The 26,978-nt window shown below is 34.9% G+C and overlaps 1 protein-coding gene across 11 annotated transcripts in view; it reads right to left on the bottom strand.

The window, feature by feature from the left end:
- Positions 1–6,314: 6,314 nt before the first annotated feature.
- KIF20B (kinesin family member 20B) overlaps positions 6,315–26,978 on the bottom strand; it is a 78,385-nt gene continuing 57,721 nt past the window's right edge. For 9 of the 11 annotated variants that reach the window (XM_061162145.1, XM_061162144.1, XM_061162153.1 and 6 more), the window contains 11 exons: positions 25,680–25,805; positions 24,639–24,766; positions 22,883–23,038; positions 18,693–18,869; positions 16,838–16,948; positions 15,065–15,262; positions 14,215–14,283; positions 12,435–12,536; positions 11,878–12,028; positions 7,747–7,889; positions 6,315–6,576 (listed from right to left, as the gene is read on the bottom strand). In XM_061162145.1, the coding sequence (XP_061018128.1) occupies positions 6,499–6,576; positions 7,747–7,889; positions 11,878–12,028; positions 12,435–12,536; positions 14,215–14,283; positions 15,065–15,262; positions 16,838–16,948; positions 18,693–18,869; positions 22,883–23,038; positions 24,639–24,766; positions 25,680–25,805 (1,439 nt within the window). In that variant the 3' untranslated portion in view covers positions 6,315–6,498. The remainder of the gene's footprint in view (positions 6,577–7,746; positions 7,890–11,877; positions 12,029–12,434; positions 12,537–14,214; positions 14,284–15,064; positions 15,263–16,837; positions 16,949–18,692; positions 18,870–22,882; positions 23,039–24,638; positions 24,767–25,679; positions 25,806–26,978) is intronic. The other 2 variants (XM_061162150.1, XM_061162154.1) reach the window with 1 other exon arrangement.

Here is a 26,978-nt window from a genome sequence, read left to right as displayed (position 1 = left end):
TTCATACCTTTTGTATTTACCAAAAAACTTTCTCACATATATTCTCATTTAATTCTCTTAAGGACCCGTTAAGGTGTATATTCATTCCTCCTGTGAGTACCAACACTCATCTAAGAACACAAAGCCCTACAGTATCTAAGGTACACACTCAGACCTTGCTTTTCCCTTCTTCTCCTCCTCATTAATAATTACTTCACCAACTAACACCACCATACTGTCTAACGGAAATTTGCTAGAACTTAAGTTTTCTTACCAAAAGGAAAAAAAAGGATAAATATGTGAGGTGATGGATATGTTAATTACCTTGATGGGGGATATTTTCACAATGTATACATATATCAAATCACTTTGTACACTTTAAGTATCATAATTTTTCCATCAATTATACCTTAATAAAGCTGAAAAAAGGGAGAATCTGAGTAAAAATTACATAGGTATTCCATATAATATTATTATTCTTGCAACTTTTCTATAATCTTGAAGTTATTTACAAATAAGTTTTTAAAATATTTTTCTAATATTTACGTTGCCAAGATCTCAGCTTCTGTCTTTACCCCAACCAACACAGATCTATTTGATGTACATTTGTTGAACATATATTTGGTAATCTTGAGAGAAGATCATCAAAGGCATAAATATATAACTATAGAAATTCTTACACATGTAACATGGAGGCTACATATTATCTATTGCTTTTTTACATATCCTAGAAGACTTCAAATGAAGATTAAATAGATTGAATTGATTGTTATCTTTTCAAAGCTTGTCAAACTAATTCCCGCTGATAATGGCGGTTTTCATCATAAATATACATCACTGTTATAAAATTTAGTTATTAAAAAGGAAACTAGTTCTCCTTCTGGCAATACTGAATTGAATTAGATGGTTTTGATCAACTCTCTAAGTACAACATGAAAAATTATTCAAAATATATATCATTAAAAGAATGAAAAGGCAAATCAGAGAGAAAAAATACTTGCAACACATATAAATGACAAAAGAGCTCGTATCTAGAAGACATAGGATTCCTACAAATAAATAAGACTGACAACCCAATTTAAAAATGGGCAAATGACTTAGTAAAGGGAGATAATCAAATAGTCAATAAACATATGAAAGGATCTCAACCTCACTAGTCATCAAAGAAATGCAAATTAAAACCATATAATACCAAGTGATTGTGAGCAACTACAACTCATGCCCTGCTGAGTTGTACATGTACATGATAATGTACTTTGGTAGAATCATTTTAGAAAATTGGTAGTATCTTCTAAAGCTGAGAAGGAAATGGCAACCCACTCCAGTATTCTTGCCTGGAAAATCCCATGGACTGAGGATCCTGGTAGGCTACAGTCCATGGGGTCGCAAAGAGTCGGACACGACTGAGCAACTTCACTTCGCTTCTAAAGCTGCACATACAAATATATCCTATAACTTAACAATTTCAATTCCTAGGTACACCTCAGATACATGCATTTATGGCAGCATTATTTGTAAATAACAAAAAACTGGAAACCTAAATGTCCATCCATAGTAGAATGGATAAATTGTGATATATAATGGAATATCACATAGCAATAAGTGAAAATACTATAACCAGAAAGAAAAATATAGATAAACCTCACAAGTATATTTTAGTACAAATGGTGTCAGCCACAACATATGCATACTTTTTGTGCATTCTATGCTGTTAGAAATTAAGATAGTGGGTTACTTTCCAATAACAGGACAGGTTGTAGCTGGGACAGGGCCAGAGAGTAATGACAGAAATTTTTCTTTGAGTTTTCATTAGATAGATGCATTCACTTCTGATAACTCATTGAGCTGTATACAATTTTGTGTACTTGAGAATTGCTAACTTTCTTTTTTTTTAACCAGGATGGTAAAAAATAGTGTCATTAGGAATCAAGTCTTCCCTGTGCTTTTCACCTTTAGTGGGGGAGTTTGAATTGATACTACCAATTTTCCAAAATGGCTGTATCAAGTACATTATCATCAGCAGGACATGAGTAGAAGTTGCTCACAATCACTTGCCATGGTACTGTAACTGGCAGTACTCCTCAAACTTTACATGACTTATCTGGAGATCTTATTTAAAAAAACAGCTTTTTTCCAGGAGGAGTCTAGGGTGGAACCTGTCTCTATTTCTAGCAAGCTTCCAAGTGATGCCCACACTGCCTGACTATTGACTGCACTTTAAGTAAAAAGGACCTTGAGTAGTCTTTCCAAACTATATTCCTCAAACAGTAATGTTTCACATTATCATCTAGAGACAGTATTAAAATGTTAATCAAAATTTACTTTTAAAAATAATACTAAGCACTTCTAGGTTCTTCTTATTTTGTGATGATCAATTTTTAAAAGTAAGGGTATCATATGCTTATTTTTAGTAAAACAGGTTAATTAAAACAGTAAATGCTCAAAAAAATAAACCTATGTGCCAGACAGACATACTACATTAAATCCAAAGTATGCCAGGAAGCGGCAGGAAACATCACCTGATGATGACCAAACATGTTTGGCAGCTTGCTGGATAAATACCACTTACTGACTGGCATTATGTATGTTGGACTGTCTACTACAGGAGCCAACCAAATTTTTCAGTATAGGGTCAAATGGTAAAAATTTCAGGCTTTGCAGACAAGGGTCACAACCACTCAACTCTGTAGTATGAATCTAACTATAGATATATGAGTGATGGCCATAGTATGGTCTACTAAATAGATCTCTGGATTACTGGATCACTGATACGTACCTTCATCAATGACGTGTATCTTGTCTTCAAATTTCCACTTAATGTGTTATCTGAGAAACCATTTGTTTCCTTTTCTGTTGAAACTTTCAGAAGTTAGTTTGAACATTGCCCAATAATCCATATACACATTTTATCTCAAGAACGTCATTTTGGTGCTGTCAATGGTTATTCATGGTTATTCGTTAAGTAACTTTTAAATGGTATTCTAAGGACAAGAGTCCCAAAATAAATGATAAATGGAATGATAATATGGACAGGGGGCTAAGTGTTAATATATAAATTGTATTCTTGAACCATACACTGCTAGTTGAAGCATGCAAAACTAATATTGCACTAGTTTTGTGGGACTAGTCATCAATCATATTGCTGGTGTACAAATTGCACGGAAAATATGTATCTGAATTTAAGACTGGATATAGAATCTAGTCATGCCGAGTCTGTACCATAAGGTTCATCTACTGTTTTACATAAATTTATGTCCCTCAGTCACATGGAAAATAAAAAGTGAGTTTTAGAACTAAAGACCAAATTCTTAGCTATTATTAATTAGAGTAGGCTCTGCTAGCTCAAGCCTTAGGTTCAGAAAGCCACAGTGAAGCCTCCCATTTATGCAAGTTTAGCCTACTTGGCCATGAAACAGCCTAAGCAAAGCCTAAACTTCCTCTTTGTGTGTGTGTGGGGGGGGGGGGGGGGTGTAGATATTTTCTGTTTTTAAACATTTTCATTGCAGTATAAATTCATTTACAATGTTGTGTTCGTTTCTGCTACATAGCAAGGTGAAATCAGTTAAACATATATCCACTCTTGTTTAGATTTATTTCCCATATAGGTCATTACATTAAATAGTTTTCTGTGCTATATATACAGTAGGTCCTTAGTAGTTATGTTTTATATACAGTAGTTCCTTAATGAATTCCATATTTGGGGAAACAAGGGACTTGACTGTGTGTGTGACACTGAGACAGAGTTCAGATACTGGTTCAAAGGTACTAGTCACCAATAGGAAATGAAAAGCTTAGAAGAATGACATCAGCCAGTAAAATTCCAATCTAGTACCCTGTCTGGTCACTCTCTGGGATTTGGCCAAATCAGAAACACTGACAGCCTATATGCTTTACCAAGTATGAAGAGGGGAAGGAAAATGCCCATCTTAATCAAACTGCAGTTATAGCAATTACATCTGCAGTGATGGTTGTAGGCAGAGATTAAATAGCTAAAGTACAGCACTTCTGTCTTGCTCCAAAGCATGAAGATCAAGATTAGGGGAGCTGGGCAGTTGGGAAGCAAAGCACAGCTTGGTATAGTAGATTAACCAGAATATCACACCTACAGGTCTCCCCGATTGAGATTTGAGACTCAGATCAGTGAGAATATTCAGTACACTGGACTATGACTTTTAAAAAATGGGTATAATTGCATTAACAGATGAACATACCTCTGACAGCCACAGGGACAAAAAAATTACAGGCTTCAGTTTAACATACCTACCAATAGCTTACTACATTTCTTTGAAGTTGTTCCCTTAACTTCCACATAAAGTCTTCACTTCTCTTGAATGCTGCTGAAGATGAAAAAAATTGTAACCAAAAGGAGAATTCAGAAGTATATATCCTCTTTCCATTTTTAGATATATAATATTTGGCTTTCTTCTGTTATGCCTTTAAATAGTATTTATCATCATTAACTTTTGATAAGCATTTGCTAAATTGACTTTTAATCACAAATAAGGCATAACTTTACATAAGAAAAATAAAATCTTAAATTTATAAAACACATAAATTAGAAAGTGATTACTCAAGTATTAAAGCATTATTTCCTTTACAAATGCCTTCCTCTAATGATCGCCCCTAGGACATTTAGAATTCAGCTTACACTTGTCTTATATTTCATTTTAAATTTCACCTACAGATTTTCAAACTCTCCCTCAAATTTGCTATAACCACTTCATCAAGTGTAATTATTAATACCTGTATTCTAAAGTGAGCTTTAATAAAATGTTTCTATTATAATTCTATCATTTTTAAGTCACCTTAAGTCATGACCAACCTAGACAGCATATTAAAAAGAAGAGACATTACTTTGCCAATAAAGGTCCGTCTAGTCAAGGCTATGATTTTTCCAGTAGTCATGTATGGATGTGAGAGTTGGACTGTGAAGAAAGCTGAGTGTTGAAAAATTGCTGCTTTTGAACTGTGGTGTTGGAGAAGACTCTTGAGAGTCTCTGGGACTGCAAGGAAATCCAAGCAGTCCATCCTAAAGGAAATCAGTCCTGAATATTCATTGGAAGGACTGATGATGAAGCTGAAGCTCCAATACTTTGGCCACCTGATGCAAAGAACTGACTCATTTGAAAAGACCATGATGCTGGGAATGATTGAAGGCAGGAAGAGAAGGGGACGACAGAGGATGAGATGGTTGGATGGCATCACTGACTCAATGGACATGAGTTTGTGTAAGCTCCGGGAGTTGGTGATGGACAGGGAGGCCTGGTGGGCTGCAGTCCACGGGATCGCAAAGAGTCAGACACAACTGAGTGACTGAACTGAACCTTAGGTCAAAACATGCCTTCAAAACATTTTCCAAAATATGATCTCTTGCCACAATAAAGAACGAGTGCAGTTACTCTACAGGGGAAAAAAAATTTCCTTTAAACATACATGCTAGAAGCCAGAATCTTTCACTTGATATTGTCAGTCTTTCTAATTTTAGCAATTCTGGTCTCCACAGAATGGTACGTCTTATTGCAGTTTTGGTGCTTATTTTAAAATCTTTTTTCCCAGCTTTATATTTCAAGCAATAAAATTAATTCAAAGACAATTTTATTTTTAGAGATCGCATACAGAATACAGAACACTCAAGGCACAGAACATAGCCATTCCCCCAAGAAGTTTCCTCACGTCCTCAGATTCCATCTCCTGACCACAGCTTCAAGGCGATCACTGATCTTCCTTCCCTCACTGTAGTTTTCTACTTATGGCTTTAATTTATTATTATTTTTTTGTTGCACTGGGTCTTTTTTGCTGCATGTGGGCTTTCTCTAGTTGCAGAGAGTGGGGGCTACTCTCTAGTTGCAGTGCGTGTGAAAACTAAAATCTTCTATCTTTCTTAGATAACAGTGTTATTTTTTTGGCCTCTAAATGTTATCTCCCCTTCCCTTCTAACTTTCTGCTTCTAATCATCTGTGTCCTAAAAAAATCAGAAAGCCAACTCTATTCTATTATTTAGAAATAAAAGACATTCTAATTAAAAACCTGAGATCTTTTCTAAAATATGTGCACATTTTAGCAACCAGATGACCTATACACACTTACTTCCTGTACAAACAGATATGTAAAATCACCTGTATTTCCTAACAGATGCAATAAAAGCAAGTCCTGCAACAGTTAAGTATAAGTAAACCAAAGATCTAACTTACAACATCTATCTACATAAACACAAACAAAAACCATAGCATCTTTCCTTGGCTCCTCACTGGGCCCATGCCTAGGATAAAAGAAGCTATTATTAAAAAGAAGCTACTATGAAAAGCAGCTATTATTTAAAAGCCTTAGGAAAGTAGGCAAGTAAACTTATTGTTGACATGTTTCCTTTATTGAATTAAAATTATACCAGTACAAAATAACAATGTATACACAAAGGGATTTGATGCAACACAGTATATACAATTATCTTTAAAATGTCATGATACAAGTTACAATGATTATGAATATAAAATTTATATTAAAATATTCTCCATAAGTGATTTATTTGACTGTTTTGGTTCGAAGTCGTCGTTTGAGAATCTGATGATCGCTTTCTTTCTCTTTATGGTCCATCAAAATCTGAAATGAACAATTTCATACATTTTTATAAGTGAAAATAAAAGCAAAAATGAAACCTTACTTACAATTAATAAGATATGTTCATATTTAAGTGTTTAATAAACTGAAATAATAAGTACATGACAGTAATTTTTGTCCTCTTGGACTGCAGTTACACTATCTTCTATAAAAAAGCATGCCTAAGGCAGTAGATTTTATAAAAAATTCTTACACCACCACCTCATTCTAAAGTTAAAGAAACCCATACTTTTACTGAGTTCCGGACCTACATAGTTTGAAATAATAACTAAAATATTTCGAGACAAGTATCTCAAGTAATTTTAAAGAAATTATTTTTTGCAATAACAAGTACAGCATTATTTTGCAACTAAGAAAAGAAACAATTTCAGCTAAGGGAGAAAATCATGTACTCATCAGACAGATGGAAAAAAGTAACCAAGAGAACAGCACTTGGAAAAGCAAGTCCTAATGACCCTAATTCTTTACCCTAATTCTTTACTACTTGCTGCAAGTGTCTATCTTTTATCTGACAGCTACTGTTACAAAAAGGTCTCTCCTGATTTTTCTTGGCCACTTCCTGTTGAAGGCTTTTCCTTTAATTACTTTCCTATCTTCACTTTTATCCACTAGGTAAATGCAAGCACGATGGAAAATTAGAACCTTCCCTGTAAAAGAACAGCATGCTCTGAGTAAGGAGAATGAGTCACAGAGTCAGGGTGACAAACTAGTCTTTTCTTAAGAGAACATGGAAGCCTTAGAGGGAAAGTGGGAGGAAATGACTGAATGTCAAGTCTATATTTTAACCAGGCAGACTTAGGCCCAGATTTGTACAACTTTTACGATAAAGGTAACATGAAAAACAGATGTTAGAAGCCAATAGATTATTAAACAGTGATAATTCTATTGATGGAATTAAAATTCTAAAATTCTAATGAGTTTACGAATGCAGATGCATGTGATACTTGTATACATTAATGCAGCATTTACATTCAATTACTATAAACTTAACACATCCAGTACCAATAGTATAAATTTTAAAGCAAGTTTTACGAAACTTGGTGTACAGAATAAAAGATTCAAACCACTATATAATTCAAATTGTAAGAGTACTTCAGAATTAAAAAGAACATAAAGAGTTTTACTTTTAAGAGAACTGAAATAGTAGCTTACCACTTGGCCAGATATATCAATAGGAGATGAAATTTCATTTGTGTATAATTTTCGTTTGGCCCGTTTTGGTCGAGACACATTCTCTTTACTTACTTCTACATTTGAGAACTTTGAAGAACTCATCGTTTCAATTATCTTCTTTGCTATGAAAAAAATTTATCAGTTAAATCCTGAAATAATTTCCTAATTGCAAATATTGTAAATCCTTAATAAAGAGCCATATTAAAAAGCACTGCAATTTATAAATGGTGAAAGGACATGAATAGAAAACAAAGAAATGCCTAATAAATATATGACTTAATGATCAACAGCAAAAATAGAAAGGCAAATAAAATATCACTTCATTAAAGTTCAACATATTGTAAAGGTTGAAATTTTGTAAATTTGGTAAATTTACATATTGGCAAAGTATACTACCACCAGTAAAACTCAGGCATCTTTAATGACTTGGAAGAGGTTTATACTACATTTACGGAAAAGATCAGTACACATACACAGTGGACTATGTAGCATTAAGAATAATAAGGTGGCAGAGCTAGTTCAGTATTCACATGTAAAGATGTCCACATGAATATTAAGTAAAAGTAACTTGTAATTGTGAGCCATTTACTTCCAGTTAAAAAACACATGCACACAGATACATAGATTAAAAGATAGAAACCAAATTTGTAACAGTTGATCGTTTCTCGGAAGTTTAAAAAGAATTTTTCAATTTCTTACTTTGTACATCTGCCTTATTTATTTATTTAAACAGACACATACTGATTTCAGCAGAAAACATTTCCATTTGGGAAAACTTATGGATATAAAATCCATATATATATATGATATAAAAAAAATTTTTTTTTAAAGAAAACATTTAAGGAAATACGCAGAATTAAGTATCTACCTGTCAAGGGCTAAGCTGAGCCTAAGAGCTGAGCTGCCAGATGTCAGAGTAGCTAATTAAGACAAGTCAACATGAAAATTAAAGCCTTTAACCTTCTACTGCAACTGATAAGCAAGAGGCTAAACTGAGAACATACCAACTCCCACCCTGTTCCACACACTCCCCCATGGAATAATGCATGGTCTGGGTCAGGTGGATCAGCACAGAAGTGGTGGTTCCATCGTTGTCAAAAGGCTCCTGCACTTGCAGTTTTACGGACCTTGGTGCTGGAGACCAGAGCGGAGGGCGAGGAGTAGACAAGTAGTCCTTCTCCTTCCCCATCATAAGGTCTTCAGCAGAGACGCCCGAGGACACTCTCTACTGAAGGCACTCAATTAGGAGCATCCAAATGAAGGCCCCTAGGCTAGGAATTTTGTGGTGGCTCAGTGGTAAAAGAATCTGCCTGCAATGCAGGAGACCTAGGTTCAATCCCTGGGTCGGGAAGATCCCCTGGAGAAGGAAATGGCAACCCACTCACTATTCTTGCCTGGAGAATTCCATGGATGAGGAGCCTAGCAGGCTACAGTCCATGGGGGTCAGAAAGAATTGGGCACGACTGAGTGACTAGTACACACACACAGGCTAGAAATGCAGATGTGTGTAAGAGTATGGCCAAGAGGAGACCTGAGTCCTTGACTGACTAACTACCTTCAAAGACTGGAATGCACTGGCTGTGTATCATGTTTGATGTGGGAAGGGCAGTTTTCCCTTATGAGGCCTAACAGGTTAAACCTTTGTAATTGCCCATGGTCAGCCTGAAACAAATCACACAGAGGATTTTGGGTTGGAGCCTCAAAACCCCTCACTACTATGTGCAAACCACTGTCCTAAGAGCCCAAGATGTAAACGAGACAGACGTGTTGCACCTGTAGAGCTTATATCCTACTGGAAAAGGTAGCCAGAAAACAAAAAATTACATGGCTTAAACAATTTGTACTTTGAAAAGATCACTCTGGCTGCTAGGTACTGAATGGATAGGAGATAGGCGTAAGGGATAAATGGGGAGACCAGTGATACTGAGTAATGGATTAAGAGTAGTTATCAGAGCAACAGAATTTTAAGAATTAGCCTCTATTTTCTTCTTTTTTCCCTTTATTTCCAAGTGATCAACAACAGACTTGTACTGCAGTTACAATCCAAAACATGGAATCTTTATATTCCTAGAAAGGAGTTTTTTAAAAAAAAATCCACACCGGGTATATAGTAGGGAAGCTGTTAAGCTAAATCAACCAACTCAGGAAGTCATTACCATCTGGGTACTTCCCTCTACTTGAAAACATGTTTCCTTTTAATACATAAACCATATATGCACTGCTTTTTATGGCAATATATTGTTTATATATCAAAAGGAAGTATGTTTTCAAGGAGAGGGGCTTCCCTCGTAGCTCAGTCAGGAAAGAATCTACCTGAAATGCAGGAGACTCAGGTTCAATTCCTGGGTCAGGAAGATCCCCTGGAGAAGGAAATGGCAACCCACTCCAGTATTCTTGCCTGGGAAATCCCATGGACAGGGGAGCCTGGGTCACGAAGAGTGACCATTATATTTATAGTCCATGGGGTCGCAAAGGGTTGGACACAACTTAGCAACTAAATAAATATAAACAATGGTCAATATAATTAAATAGAATACCTAAGAATCTAAAATAACAAGTCTCATCTCTCCAAATTTAGACATTTAACAATTTGCTGTTTACCTCTCCAGATATTTTCTATGCTTATACAAACGATACCTTTCAAAGAATGTATAACTTTTAAATATATATATATATACACACAAATGGATCTAAGTCTGAAGTTCCCAAACTGTGCGCCAAGACATGCTGCAGCAAATTCACAAGAGCAACTTGGGATATTTTAAATTTCTAAGGAAAACAGTGACACTCAACTCGGGGTAGTTCAGAGCTTCAAAAAGGTATCAAATATCCCTCCTTTTGATGGTGACATATTTTAGCAATCTGGATTTTCAGAAGCTAAGTTTTCAGAGATTGTTTGGCCTTAAGTATTAATGGATGGGACTATTTAGGTGTTTCTTTGGGTGCATGGATGCACTGAAAAAAATTACTGACATATTAAGGGCACTGTGAACCAAGAAAGTTGGGGAAGCTCTGTGGTAAGTTTTTACACAAAGTATTTTTACACAACCAACCTGACTCAATTCAACTGTCCCCCTGCTTTTAGTCACTTTCCCTCCTCATTCTCCCCACCTCTAGTCTCCAATTTATCCCACCACCACCACTCAGGTAATTCCATGAAAACATGAAAACTCACTCCTTCCTGCCCTCTTCCTCCTAATAATCTCTCCACATTCTAGACGCCAGATGCATACTGCTACCTAGAACTGCCTGCACAAGTCCTACACTTTCCTGGTACTCTACTTATGTTAAAACTGTTCTTTCTGGTAGATGTGTATATAGAGAGAATATATATCTTAGCACATATTAATACCAGGGTTTTAATACGTCTACATTATAAAGAAAAAAGCATTAAGCAACTAAACTTAATAGATATTTAAAGAAATATGTTTTTGATATAGTACATAAGATTAGGTAATATTTATCCATGCAGAGGAAAAAAGCACTAGAATATATACCATAATACTAACAGTGGTTACGTCTAGGAGGTATAATCTTCCAGTATTTCAATACCCAAGTTAAATCCCATCTCGTCTATTAATATCAAATCTTCCCATAGCCCCCAACAGTTCTTTTCCTCCAATACTACCATAGCTCTTTCCTTCTATCTCTACAACGCATTAAGCAGTCTACATGCATGCGTGCTAAGTCGCTTCAGTTGTGTCTAACTCTGTGGGACCCCACAGACTGTAGTCCTCCAAGCTCCTCTGTCCATTGGTGTCTCCAGGCAAGAATGGTGGAGTGGGTTGCCATTCCCTTCTCCACAGAATCTTTCCATCTCAGGGATCGAACCCATGTCTCTTATATCTCTTGTACTGGCAGGCAGGTTCTTTACCACTAGCACCACCTGGGAAGCTACTCCGGATCAATTATTTAAATACAGATTGTTCCCTTCCACCACACAGTAAACACCAAGGCACATCACACTCTCATGTTTCCTTCCTCAATACTTAACAAAGAATAAAGTCTACTGGAGATGTAAGAGTCACTGTGGTTGAGTTTATACCAATCAGATATTAGCAAACACCATACATCTAACATAAAGGGTCATTTAATTAATAGTCTGCAAACCTTTTGATTGAAGAATAGTTGGAGAATGTTGTAAGAAGTCTCCAAATTTCTGCAGCGTTCCTTCTTTTTTCTTAGCAGACCCATTTACACCAATTGTGGATGCGTGACTCCGTAAAGAGTAAGTTTTCTTAGATGATGGGCGTATAGAAACCTAATAAACAAACATTTTTTTTTGTTATCGGTAATGAGGCATGCTAGAAGAAACCATTATAGTCACAGTTGAATTAAAGAGGCCAGACACAAGTTATAAATTCTCAGGCAGGGAACTTGAGGTTAATAATATAAGGAGAGGGATGAAAGGGCCAGAGAATGAGTGTGGTAAGAATGCTAAGACAGAGATGAATACATCAAGAAGTACCTGCTACTTGTCAAATGTTAAAGGTTGTGTATTCTAAGCTGAATTAGATGAATAGAAAATGGAATATAAATGAGTTATAATTGGACAAAACTCAACTTCTGAATAATTACTAATCAAATTTGACATTTTTATTTTCATCATCTACTTCACAAATTTAACTTATGAAAATGGTCAATTTTGGACAAATTAAAAGACAAACCTTTTGTTCCTTTTTGACAGAAGAATTTCTATGCTCAGAAACAGGGGACTTCAAATTAGTTCTTGGTGTAGCATTCTTCTTATTTTCAAGTTTCACAAAGTCCTAAAAATAATGAAGTTCAGCACTGATTAATTTCTTGACAACATATTCTTTCTCTCTCTAGACTCCAGAGGAAGAAAAAAAAGAAAACAAACAAACAAAAAACCAAGCAAACAGTTCTTAACCAGAAGCAATTCTGTCCCCAGGGGACACTGGCAATGTCTGAAGATATTTATGGTTGTCATTGCTGGGGATAAGAGGCAGGTTTAATGGCAACTAGTGGGTAGAGACCAGGAATACTGTTAAAAAACCCTACAATGTACAGGACATTGAACTCTTCAAAACAAAGAAATATCTGGCCAAAAATGTCAATCATGCTGAAGCTGAGAAACCCTGACTGAAGGTACAACTTTTTTCTCACAATTTTTTCACCTTCAGTGAATATTACTGATATATAACATATGTAGGTTTAAGTGCACAGTGTGATGACATAATACATGTTATTATTACAAAATGATTGAAGGTATATTTTTTCACATGCATCATAATGAAATTACATGAGTTAAATGAAGGGATAACATCTTTTATTTGAGCCCCATCTTTAAAATACAACATAGTAATATATCTACCCTTTTCCCAACTCCCAAATCATGTTGAGCATGACCTCTATTTGGTACTTAGCAACACTGAAAACAAAACAAAAATCTTCAGTGTAAGCACAGGTAAAAAATGATAGTGAAGAAATAAAATCTGCCTTCAGTACTAAATAGGCATGACATCTTACTCTTTTCCCCCACATAATCTTACTTAAGACAAAATCTTTCGTAGTATATTAACTGAATTGAACTTGTGAAAATCCTAACTGTGCTAAAGATGATAAGCATAAAAGGGGGGAAAAAGGCAAGAACAGAAAGAGAGAGATCATGACTGAACCTCAGAATTCAAGTTACAAAGTAAAGTCATAAGGATGACAAGAAGCAGATTTTCTAAAGAGAGGAAAGACAGATAGACAGGGAAAGCAAAGGAAGAAAAGATTATAACTCCATCACACTTGCTGTTTTCAATAGAGCACTTCAAATTTGGAGTCTTCATGAGAGTAGAATATAGCATTGTATAAATTATTTTCCTGAAGACTTCACAACACTGTTTACTAGAGCAGTAAAGAGCCTAGCAAAATCAGTTAAAATTTTTAAGTTTCTACATGGTTTACTTACAACAATCTGTTGTTGTAATTCTGAAATGGGGAGTATATACCAGCAGTAAAATGAATAAAATAACTGTCTCTTAACCCTCGGAGTACACAGTCAATTTTTCCTTTTCCCTTGAAAAAAATGAATCAAGTCAACATAGGTGTCAGCCACTATGTTAACAGATGATGATAAAATCAAACTACTTAGTAGAGTTGACCCTTGAACAACACAGGTTTGAAATGCATGAGTCCACTTATACACTGATATTTTTCCATAGTAAATACTATTCAAAGTACACTCTATACTTTGTTTGAATCCACAGATGAGGAACCTCACACTCAAGAGAGCCAACTGTACGTTACACAAGATTTTTCTGCACAATGACTGGCACTGAGCCCTCATGTTGTCCAAGAGTCATCTGTATCTTAATGGTATCTAAGTGTATTAAATATAGAATAAAAGTTAACTAAGGCTCTCCAAAACAATCTTTTAAGGTGTTCTACATGTAGCAAGAAATATGCTAAATAATATTCATTCATCAAATGTATTACCTGACAGAAAGCCTCAGGAGTATGTTTAATATTATTTCTGTTCTTCCACCAGCTTGAAAATACACTACTCTTTAAAGAAGTGAAAAAGACAAGTTGGAGAAAAAGTTATTGTGCTAAAGAGTTTTAAACATAAATATTGCTTTTAACATAAATACTGTCATTTATTACGTACCTATCACAGTTGGAACAAAAGCAAAACATTTTAAACATATTATATCTAATTCTTTATTTCAAAAGGAGGAAAGTGAGAATCAGAAAGTTTATGTGACTTGCTGAACCTAAATGACTAGAATATGGTAGAAGGTTGGTAATCTCACAATCAGAAAGCAAGAAGTAAAGAAGTAAATCATTTTTGGCCTACCACTAAATAAGATCCAAATTTTCATACTGACTCACAGAAAAAGAATTTCTCTTCTGAAACCTACTATGATCATAGAGACCTAAGATTTTAACTAAATCACAAGGATTATATTCAAGCAACGTAGTAATTTCAGTTTCCCTAATTCCTTTATCCTTAATCCCTTTTCTATTCCAAAGGAGGGAAAGTGACTAAGTATGAACGGAACTGGAATACTGAAATAGCTTTCTACTAAAATTCACCACCATTTGACCTATCACAGCCTCACTGAAACAAAGAAATCTACACATTTTAAAATCCTCAAGCTTTTGTTTGAGGACTATTTACCACAACAACATTCTTAAGAGTATTAAATATTCTGTAAACTATGACTTTGGGTTCTAATACTAGTGCTTATGAACAGGAGGACAATGTAACAGAGTTTAACTATATAGCTGAACTTAACAATAATAAAACTTACTTGTTTAGTTCACTTAATAGTTAAGTATTTACCTCTTCCATTTCATGACTCTTCCTCTTTCGGGTCTTGGGAATCTTAACCGTCACTGGTGAGGTACAACCTGGGTGTTTTACTGCCATTCTGTTTGGCTGTAAAGGTGTAAATTGAATCTCTAACTCGGGTTTTGGAAATCGAGTGCTTTGATTATTTTCTGTAGACACTTCACAAGAGTCAAGGACTATAGATCCATCCTACAACAGAATTTATAAGGAAAACAAATCTTATTTGCAGAACATGAATTTCTAAATTGCCAAAAATTACCTCTCTCAAATACCTATTAAAAACAATGAATTGGGAAAGATAAAACGTTTGGGTCAAACTCACAACAGGGATAAAAAGAGTGAGTTGTCATCTACTTTCTCCAGGTTAACACATGGTACTCAGTATTTCCCAAACCTGTATCATCATAAGAATCCTCTGGAGAAATAGTTTAAAAAAATTCTTGAACTCTACCACAAATTTACTAAATCAGGAATCTCAAAGGAAAGAGTCTAGGATTTTTAATAAGCACCCTATCTATTCCATTATCTATAGTCTATTGAAAGTTGCTCAGTCATGTCCAACTCTTTGGGACCCCATGGACTATAGTCTGCCAGGCTCCTCTGTCCATAGTGTTTTCCAGGCAAGAATACCGGAATGGGTAGCCATTCCCTTCTCCAGGGGATCTTCCCAACCCAGGGACTGAACCCAGGTCTCGCACAATGCAGGCGGATTTTTTTATCGTCTGAGCTACCAGGTAATAAGCACCCTGACTGTGGTAAACTACAGTTTGCTGCGAATACTAGTCTTCCTATTCAGAGAGTCTCATTCCCCCTCCCCTGAGTGGAGGCTGGCCTTAATGGCTTCTGTGACTAACAGCATGTGGTGGAAGTAACACGATTCTTCTGAAGTCTTGTAAGGAATGGCTTATGCCATTTTCCTGAATTAAAATGCCTTTCTCTTCCCATTCTCTGCTTAGTAAACTTCCATCAGCCTTCAAGACCCAGCATAATGTTACTTTTTCTACACAGCCACTCAAGCAAAATTCATCCTATCTTCCTCAGTGTCCCTTCCCAGCACTCTCTTCATAACACTCAGTCTGAATGGTCAAACAAGACAGTCATTAAATACCTGCCTTATTAAAATTCTTACTCCTCGAGGATGGTGATTTATGTGTTTATCCTCAGGGCTTAGCAAGGTTCCTAACAATGAATGCTCCCATTAAATGTTTTTGAAATAAATATTTTAAAAAGTAATTTTATTTTCAAAAAGTGACATATGATTTTTACCTATTTCATAGGCACTCTGATAAAGTCTATGCTATACAACATGAGTCACAGAACCCCAAGGCCACTTCAAACCAAAGGAACTTCACTGTGAGGTTACTGGGATAGGTGATAAGGTTGTAAAGTGGGTAAAATTTCCAAAAAATACTGTTTACTAGAATGCTTATTAAATGGACTACTTTTGAGAGAAAACAGTCATCCAAATTTTATCTTTTGTGGGATTTCCTATTTCTGACCATCAAATTTATTTATAGTAAAAGATCTGTTGTTTGAGCTCAGCATCACGTTGAGGAGATCAGTATCATTTCAGGATCAAATTTCCTCAGGAGAATTGCATCTCCCTTCAAAAGCCTTTAGTTCTCCTCCCCAAGAGCACTCATAGCTAACTGTACAGCAAGATAGCTTCAACAGTTGATTAAATTATACTTTCAAGTGTTATTTAGCAATTAATGGTCACTGGCAAAGAGGGTTAAAGAACAGACTGTGTTATCAAATACCCACCTCGACTTCACCCCTGGAAATTTCAAAACTTGTTGACTGAGGTTCAGTTTCAACCCTGCCAGGATTTGTTGAACTCATTTGTGTGGGCTGGCTATCCATGGTCTGTTTTTCCTAAAGTAAGGAAATATTAAAGCAACAAGCCACTGTAACCAAATATACATTAAAATAATTCACCTAAAGAATATAAAATCAAGATTTGGATGAATTAAACACTGGAAGTAACTAAAGACTTCAATGACCAACTAACTCTCCTTCTTCCTCTTTTGCATGCTCAGAGACTCAGCAACTTTCCAGCCTCTTCTGAGTCTGACCTAAACAGAAATTTGAAAGATTACTTCCAAGTTCCAAGATGTTTTACATATATTCTCTCATTTTACTTTCACTGCAACTCGGAGTTAGACTTGGCAAGAATCATTATTTCTACTTTCCCTATAGGAAATAGAGACCTAGAGACATTAAATAACAAAACCACAGCCTGTACTGAGTTGGAGCTTAAACCTCCCAAATCCCTTTGATAATGTAATTCTGAAAAACTAGAGGTGTTTTAGGAATGCAATTACAGAATTAGAGTAGAAAAGACTATACTGATAACTAAACTTTTCCTTGCTGTACACTCTTCATCCCACTTAGTCACAGGACATGCTCTATTCCTAAACCCTATTTAAGGGATATATAAAAAAATATCAGATTTACATTGCTCAACTTGATAAATTCCAACATGGACCCTCTAATCACTACCACCAAAATCAAAAGTGAAATACATCTCTTATGTCATCTACCCAAAATAGCAAGTAAAAAAGATCCTATTTGCACTCATAATATGGAAAGCAACTAGCATGTACTGACTTCCACTATGGTAATGACTGTGTTAACTGTTTTACAAACACTCTCAATAAATTTTCACAATTCCATTAGAAAGACATCATCACCTCTGATTTAAAGTTCAGAAGTGTTAAGTAATTTTCCTAAAGGTCCCAAAACCACAGTGACAGCAGTTGATATCTCATTTTTCTAACTTTCTCTTCTGTACAATTTATACCACATGCTGATACCTGTTTTGAGCAGACAGTATTTCTCTGAGAATCACAAGGTCTTTTGATGTAAGAGAGAGATACACACATACACATTTATTTTATTATTTATCTGAAGGCTTTAGAATGGCATATTTTCAAATGCCAATCATTTACTCTGGAAAGACTAGCTTTAGATGTACCCTGATTCAATTTTCCTGGGAAACAGTTAACTGAGAAATGTAATGCTTTCTTCATCTAGGGTTCCTAACTCCAGTGCATATTACAAAAGTAACTCCTGGGAATTTGCTGGTAGTCCAGTGGTTAGAACTCAGAGCTCTCACTGCTGGGGCCTGGATTCAATCCCTGGTCGGGGAACTAAGATCTTGCACGCTGAGTGGTGTGGCCAAGAAAAAAAAAGTACCCGCTGAATGACTCACATCTCACCATTGTGCTTATTTTCAAAAACTGTGTGTAACTTTATCATACATTTAGGATGGGCTCAAATATTTAAATATCAGCAAGAGTTCAGGCTGAGTCACACTGCCATATTTTAAAGACAGATGAGGGACTAAATCACCAGTTGTTTATTTTCTACATACTCTACCTGAAGATATGGCCAAAATATTAGACAAAGTACTATTCCTCAACCAGTCACTGATGAGTCAACTATAATGATAAACTCTGAAAACTCAAAATTCATGGCAAATATGCAAATAATTTTTTCAACCTATGATTCCCCACTGATCTACTAACATTTTTATTCTTTAAAAGTTAATCAATTAAATAATTTTGAAAAACTCCTATGTTTAATCAAAAAAGGCATAGAATAACATTCTACTGACTGTCTTAGAAGCCTCTGATGTGATCTTTTTTAATTGTTCGATTTCATTATCTTTTTGTACATTACTGGAGATCAGTGCTTTCAGCTCTATTTCTAAAGCTGCAACCAGTTGATCGCGTTCTTCCCGCCACTGCTGGAGGTTACCATCTTTCTCAGCCAACTGTCCTTTAAGTATTTCCTAAACAGAATACAGACAAAATGTTAAAGTAAATGTTGTAACATTATGAGTCTAAGAATTTTTGAAGTTATTATGGATAACACAATAAATACCACTGTGAACAGGATATACAACAAATTACATAGTCAACTCTAGATAAAATTTGTACTTAAAAAAACAAATACGTAATGCCTTTACTATCCACATACTATATCCTATCCCACCTCATTCCAAAACAAAAAACAAATACGTAATGCCTTAACTATCCACATACTATATCCTATCCCACCTCATTCCAAAACACAAAAAAGCTTACTGGGCACTTCCTTAAATAAACAATTACAGCTTTTAAACGAATTCTAGCATTCCCCCCAATATTTGTAAAATGAGATGGTAAAATTACAACAAAATAATGACAAAACCAATAGCAACAAACAACAGAAAAAGGAAAATTAAAAATATCTTTTCACTGTGTTCAAAAATCATGAAATAGTGGCAAATTAGAGAAAATATGTGCAAGATCTAAACAGAACTACAAGACACTGCTGAAAGAAATAAAGGAACACTTAAATAAACAAGGGGCTTCCCTGGTAGCTCAGACAGTAAAGAATCTGCCTACAATGCAGGAAACACAGGTTCGATCCCTGGGTTGGGAAGATTCCCTGGAGAAGAGAATGGCAACCCACTCCAGTATTCTTGCCTGGAGAATTCCATGGACAAAGGAGCCTGGCCAGCTACAGTCCATGGGGCTGCAAAGAGTCAAACAAGACTGAGCAACTAACACTTTCACTTTCTTTTTTAAATAAACAAAGAGAACCTGTGTTCAAAGATCAAAAGATTCAGTATTTTTAAAATGTCAGTGCTCCCTTAGAAGATCTAGAGGCAAGCAACTTCAATAAAAATCCAAGCAAGTATGTATCTGTGTGTCTGTGTGTGAGTGGAAGTGGAAAAGCTGACTCTAAAAATAATATGAAAATGAAAATAACATAGACTAGTTTACTTTGAAAATGAAGTACAAAGTAGGAGCAATCATACCATGTCATTTTAAGCCTACTCTATATAATAATAATAATAGACAGTGTGATATTGTCTTAAGGATATACAGACATCAGAGAACAGAGGATACAGTCCACAAATATTATGGTCAATTGATAGTCCCTAAAAATGTCAAAGAAACTCAATGGAGAAAAGAAGTCTTTTCTGTAAAGGGTGATGGAACAACTGAACAGCCAAATGGAAAAAAAGAAAGACTTATAATCTCACACCATATACAAAAGTTAACCACTGGACAACTGACCAACAACAAAAGTTGCAGAGCAGTAGAAAAGTAACAGCTTTTTTAAAAAGTACTACCAGGTCAATTGGTAATTCAAATTTACAAGAACGATGACGACCTTTACCCCTATCTCACCCCAACACAAAAATTAATACTGGAATCAAAATATGAAAGGTAAAACCCCAAACCTTTCAGGAAATAATGTAAGAGAACATCTTCATGTCCTTGAAGTTCATAAAGGAAAAGACTGAGAAAATTAATTAGAATAATTCTTCATTTCTGTTCTAAAAAGGCAATGAGAGTAAAAAGGTAAACCAGAGGTTGAAAGAAGGTAACTGCAACACACTCCTATCCAGAAAGCATAAGGAACTCCTGTACAAAAAAGATAGTCAAATAGAAAATAAACAAGGGGACTTGAGTAGGCAGAGTCGATAAACAAAACATCCAATCCAACAATACGAGTCGCAGTATAAATGGGTAAAAACTGCTTTGAAAATTAGTCTGGCATTCTACTAGAGTTCCGCATATAATTACCATGCCTGCCTGCCTGCTAACTGCTTCATTCATGTCAGACTCTGTGTGACCCTATGGACTGCAGTCTGCCAGGCTCCTCTGTCCATGGGATTCTCCAAGTAAAAATACTGGAGTGGGTTGCCATCCCTTCCTCCAGGGATGCCCTATCCACTAGCAATTCTATTCTTGGCAATATACGCAATAGAAATGAATGCACACGTGCACTAAGAGAAATACATAAAAATGTTTACAGGATATCTTACTCATAACAGCCCCAAATAGTAACAACCCCTGTATCTTCAACTTTAAATTGAACAGACTGTGGTATACTTATACAGTGAAATACTCAGCAATGAAAGGAAACTAACTCCAGCTACTTGCAACAAGTATAGATGATCCTCACAAACATAATACTGAGTTAAAGAAGCCAGGCCCAAGAAAATGCATTCTACATATTTTTATTTATATAAAGTTTTAAAAAATGAACAAAACTGAAGTTTAACATTAAAAGACAGAACAGTTATTATCACTGAGGAGACAGGGTCTCTCGGATGCTAATATTGTTTTATTTCTTAAACTCAATGGTAGTTAACTGGGGACTGGTTTTACAATAATTCATTGAACAATGTTTCTTTTACTTACTGTGTTGTGTGTATTCCAATTTAAAAGGCTTAAAAAAAAAATCAACAATTTATTTCTTAAATATTGCAGACACACATCCTAGGTACGAGTGTAAAGAAATAGATAGGAGAAAGGAGAAAGTTAGTTTGCTCTAGGACTAAAAATTCAAAGGAGGTTTACTTGCTGGCATTGCTGCAGAGGGACCACTGATTAAGAAGTAGGTCCATTCCTGCTTTGGGGCTGGAGTGACTAACTATGAAAGTCAACTGTTCTGATTTCACTTCTTGCCTCTCGTTACTGTCCGGAAGGTTGAATGGCCTATGGACAGAAACAGAACCAGCAGCAGCATTTTCTGTTAAGATAGATGTAGCATGTCAATCTTGCTCAACACAACACTTCCTGAAGGTAACTCCAGTCAGGTGGTGTTGGTACATGAAGTGAAATATATTGCCACCTGAGTGCCATAGTAATAACAAGTATTAGTCTCACATACTTTGTCATGTGACAAAGAAAACAGAGTCAAGACTCTAAGGAAACCTGACAACTAAATGGAACACAGTATCCTAGATTTGATCCTATATCCAGGAAAAAAAAAAAAAGAGTGGGAAAGTTGGTAAAATTCTAGTAAGATCCATAATTTAGCAATCAGTATTGTAATAATAATCTTAATTTGTTGGTTTTGATCACTGCACTGTTGTTACATAAGCTCTAACATCAGAAGTTGGGTAATAGGTATACAGAAATTCTCTGTACTAGCTTTGCAACATTTCTGGAAATAAAGTGATTTCAAAATAAAAAATATTTTTTAAAATCTGTGGGAAAATCTTCTTTAAGTTAGTGAAAATTAATGTTCCTGTTTGTACAGAAAAGTTCAGCTGATATAAGTAAAATTCTGTCATAAACAAAGGAAATGCCAACAGATGGCAATGTGATACTGCCATGTTACTATTACTGTAAATAGGGAACTAGGGTTAGGGTTAGGTTATCTTTTAATTTAAAGATAATATTACTCAATATTTAAAGATAATATTTAAATATTTAAAGATAATATTACTCAATAGTTTTGCCAGGTCAACGATGACTTTGAACTTTTTTCTGATTGAGTATCAAAGAGACTAAGTTGCAGATTAAAATAGGAAGAAAAAACACAAACTATTAATAAGACAGAATTACTTGAGAACTATAGCTAGTCAACATAAAACAGAAAGTTATTTCTACCTAAAGTCTTCTAGAAACTATATAGTTGACATTTTTTAAAAAAATAAAAAAGATCTGACAAAATCAGCTTATGAGGTAAAATGCATACACCATGTTAGCAGAATCTACAATTCAAAATGCAAATAATTTACATTATAGAACCCCACGGCAGTCAAAAGGAAAAGATTTTTAAGTTCTGAATCTAGATATTGAGAAGTAATTATTTTCCCAAAAATAAGAACTTCAAGATAAACTGGGATAGAAAACTCATCTTACAAATAGACAAACTGCCTTGAAAACAAACAAAAAAACCAAACCCACACAACCATGTAGACACTGATAAGAATCTAAGAATCCCAGGCAAAAATTTAAGAAGCCAAAGAAAGCAGGCAAAATACACAGCAGATAAAGTATAACTATTACCAACCATTTCATTTTGTTGCTTCAAACAATGCTCTCTGTCTTCAGCATATTTTTTCATCTCTTTGTTTCGTAGATTCTCAGCTTCTTTTGCTTGAGTGATAAGCATCATTTTTTCTTCTAACCATTTTTTTCTTTCAGCTTCATGTTTCTGTTCAGATTCCTACATGTAGAAATAGCACAAGTAACTACCACATGTTTCAAAAGCAGTTAATAAATCTGCATTTATAAACATTTCCATATAATACATGGCTCTTCATTTCACCTTTTAGAAAACTTAAAAACAAGCATTTTTCTTTAAATAATGAAAAAGTTTGAGTATATTTCAGATTATAAAATGAACATTGTCAGTTGCTTTCCTAAATATTTCATTTATAAACTTAATTTTGCTATAAAGTCCATTTAAGAACTTTCCTTCATCAGTGAGCTTAAGAAGAAATAACTGAAATTTCTGAAAGAATTACAGAGAATCAAGTCTTCCTAAATGCCAGATTAAAAAAATTTTTTGATTTATAGTGGTCATTTCTAGCTGTGATTCCTAAAATAAAATTTTCCCAGGTATACAGAATGTCAAAGAGTAACTTGTGTAACAGGACAAATATTTATCAGTTTAAAGAATACAGGGAATAGCTGGATAGAAAATACAGTTGATCAATAAATTTTAAAGAGGCTTCCATAGATCCTTCAAGTTCAAAAACATCTCATTTATACGTTCAAAACTCATGTAAAACTTCTTTTGGAGCAAAAATAATAATACTACACTAAAAGCTATGTATTTAAAAATCTACTGTTCTTAAAACTTGCAAAACCACTGTGCCAGATAAATTACCACAAGCCCATTACAGAATTACAAAGTTTATTATATAAGATACACAATCATATTATTTTAGAACGCAAAACACACCAGTATTCCTTAATATGAACATTCGCAAAGTAATCAGTGTATTTTTTCATAACTAATGGATTATCCACTCTGTTCTAGCTGCTTTTGGTTCTGACAATGGAAAGGATAAATTCTACAGTATGTAATTAATAGTTAAAAAAAAGAAAGGAACTGATTTATTTAATATCTGATTATATACAGCCTGAATTTAAGAAAATAATTTAGATGCAATCTTTTCAAAACTCATTACTATGCTTTCTTCAATGCCAAAACTGCAGTTGGATTGTAACTTCTAACAAATAAAATGTATAAAATTTTACATAATATTTGTTAAGTCCCATTAAAAAATCTTTGCCCTGTATGTTCTATTCTACACATGGCATGTGAAAGCTAAATAAGGAAAAATACATAAACAGGAAACAGGGTATCTTCTATGTAGTAATATAGTTTCAAATGTAGTAATATATTTTCAAATGTATTCCAATGTTCAGACATACAATTCTATTCTTTTCCAGCTTAATAATTTACAATAATCAAAATAATTTTCCTTATAGTTTCTTCTCTACAGTGGTGTTTGAAGAGTTAGAAGTTTAAACAGTACAAAAATAGGTACAAAGACTTAAGACATGATGATACAAAAATTAAATATGTAATACTGAAGACCCAACCACTGCATTTTCATTGGCACTTAGTAGCTTGTATTCTAGGGAATCTCTTCCCCATGTCATTTCAATGTGTACTGAGAAATTATATACTAACATTTCCCAGCCATGAGTACATCCATATCTAAATTAATTATAAAATATTTACTAAACCATCTTCTTATGAGAAATATTAATAAATATATAGATACAATTACACATGTAGATAAAAATCATACCTGTAACTCATCTTGAAGCTTACTGAGTTTTGTATTAAGTACATCTGTGTTATCCTCAAATTCTTTATTTGAACTTTGATTGTGTTTGGCTTCCAAATCTTTGCATTTTTCCTTCCATTCTTCCAATTCTGATATGGAAATATAAATTTTTTTTTAAGTACATGAAAAAGTTATACTGCACAGAGATATATGTGGCATGGGATACAGACAGGAATCAGCAAAGCCCAGAAGAAGATCATAGGCCAAAATATTAAATAGAACTGAGACCATTCTGGGCTTCCCTTGTGGCTCAGCTGGTAAAGAATCCGCCTGCAGTGCGGAAGACCTAGGTTTGATCCCTAAGTTGGGAAGATCCCCTGGAGAAGGGAAAGGCTACCCACTACAGTATTCTGGCCTGGAGAATGTACAGTCCATGGGGTCACAAAGAGTCGGACACGACTGAGAGATTTTCACACACACACACACGCAGAGAGACCATTCTACATTCTCACACTCACACACACACACACACACACACACACACACACACACACGCGCGCGCGCGCAGAGAGACCATTCTACAAGCTTACCAAATTCTTAGACAAGAACTACAAAAACCTCTCAATAACTCATTGAATAGTGTTCTGAGTATACAGTTTAAATGAGTGCCAATATACGGGAAACTTCATGCTCTCAAAAATTAAAAAAAAAAAAAATGGTATTCTGAACGATAGAATCAGAGTATTTATTGAGCTAAACATACAAGATGATACCAATTGCTGTAGCAAGGTGAAAAAGTTCAAAGTTTATTCTTAACATCTGGGGAACACTGCAAGCTATCATCCAGTTATTATGAAAGTGTACTGATTCCTTTTTTCAATGAGATACAATGATCTTCATCACAGTAAAACATAACAAGTGACAGGATATTCCAAAAAGACAATAAATACGTTTCTATTATCAATTTTTATAAATATTAAACCACATTAAAAAGGAAAGCAAACCAGTAAAAGAAAGAAAATGAAAAAGTACGCTTTGAAATATTTAAGCATCTTGTTTTACCTGTGGCCAGTCTTTTGGTTTCTTCTAATTTAGCCTCAAGCACTCGATCTTGTTCTACCTGAGTTTGCTCCTGTTCTTCCAGGGTCATTTGCATGTCTTTGATTATTTTTTCTTTAACACTCAGATCTAAAAATTTAGAAAGAACACTTTAGAAATTATTAACATCTACATCTAGATATCCATACTGAAAATTAAGTTAACTTAAATAGAATATGCATTCCACATAGACAAAACTTTGTCTCGTTCACTGCTATATTTTCAATGCCTAGACCAGTACTGGCATATATGAAGGATCAAATAAGTAATTGATGTACAGATGAAAGCAAGAATAAACAGACAGAAAAGGAAGCCTTTCAAATAAAATTAATCATTTTCAATACAATTAAGCTATTAATAAAAATCATAAAACTATTATTTTACTGTTCTTCACTTAATTGTGCTTCAGATACACTATGTTTTTTAAAAATTCAAAGTCTGTGGCAATCCTGCATCAAGCAAGTCTATAAGCACCATTTTTCTAACGGCATTTGTTTACTTCTTGCCTCTGTATCACATTTTAATAATTCTATCATTATTGTTGTATTTGTTATGATGACCTACGATCACTGATCTCTGATGTTACTACTGTATTTCTAGGGGGGACGCTATGAACTACAACAATGAAAGACAGTAAGATTAACCCATTAAGACTGTGCGTGCTCTGATTGCTCCCATGACCAGCTATTTCCCTGTTTCTCCCTCTCCGTGGACCTCCCGATTCCCTAGGACACAACAATATTGAAATTAATCCAATTAATAACATTACAGAGGCCTTCAAGTGTTCAAGTGAAAGGAAGTGTTCAAGGAGAGTCACACAACTCTCACTTTAAATCAAAAGCTAGAAATGAAATGATTATGTAAGGAAGGCATATCAAAAGCTGAGACTAGCCAAAAGCTAGGCCTCTCGTTCCAAACACTCAAGTTGTGACTGCAAACTAAAGTTCTTCAAGAGACTTTAAAGTCCTACCCCGGTGAATATTCAAATGATAACAAAGCGAAACAGACTTACTGATGATATAGAGAAACTTTCAGTGGCCTGGATAGACAAATCAAAAATAACCACAACATTCGCTTAAGCCACAGCTTAATTTAGAGCAAAGCTCTAATTCTTTCCATTCAATGAATGCTGAGAAGTGAGGAAGTTGCAGAAGGAAAGTTTCAAGCTAGCAGAGGTTAGTTCTTGAGGTTCAAGGAAAGAAGCTGTCTCCAAAACATGAAAGTGCAAGGTGAAGCAGCCAAGTGCTGACGTAGAAGGGGCTG

This window comes from Dama dama, chromosome 15 (assembly GCF_033118175.1).
Source record: "Dama dama isolate Ldn47 chromosome 15, ASM3311817v1, whole genome shotgun sequence".
Taxonomy (NCBI): Eukaryota; Metazoa; Chordata; class Mammalia; order Artiodactyla; family Cervidae; genus Dama; species Dama dama.
This window is presented reverse-complemented; position numbering and strand designations above follow the sequence as displayed.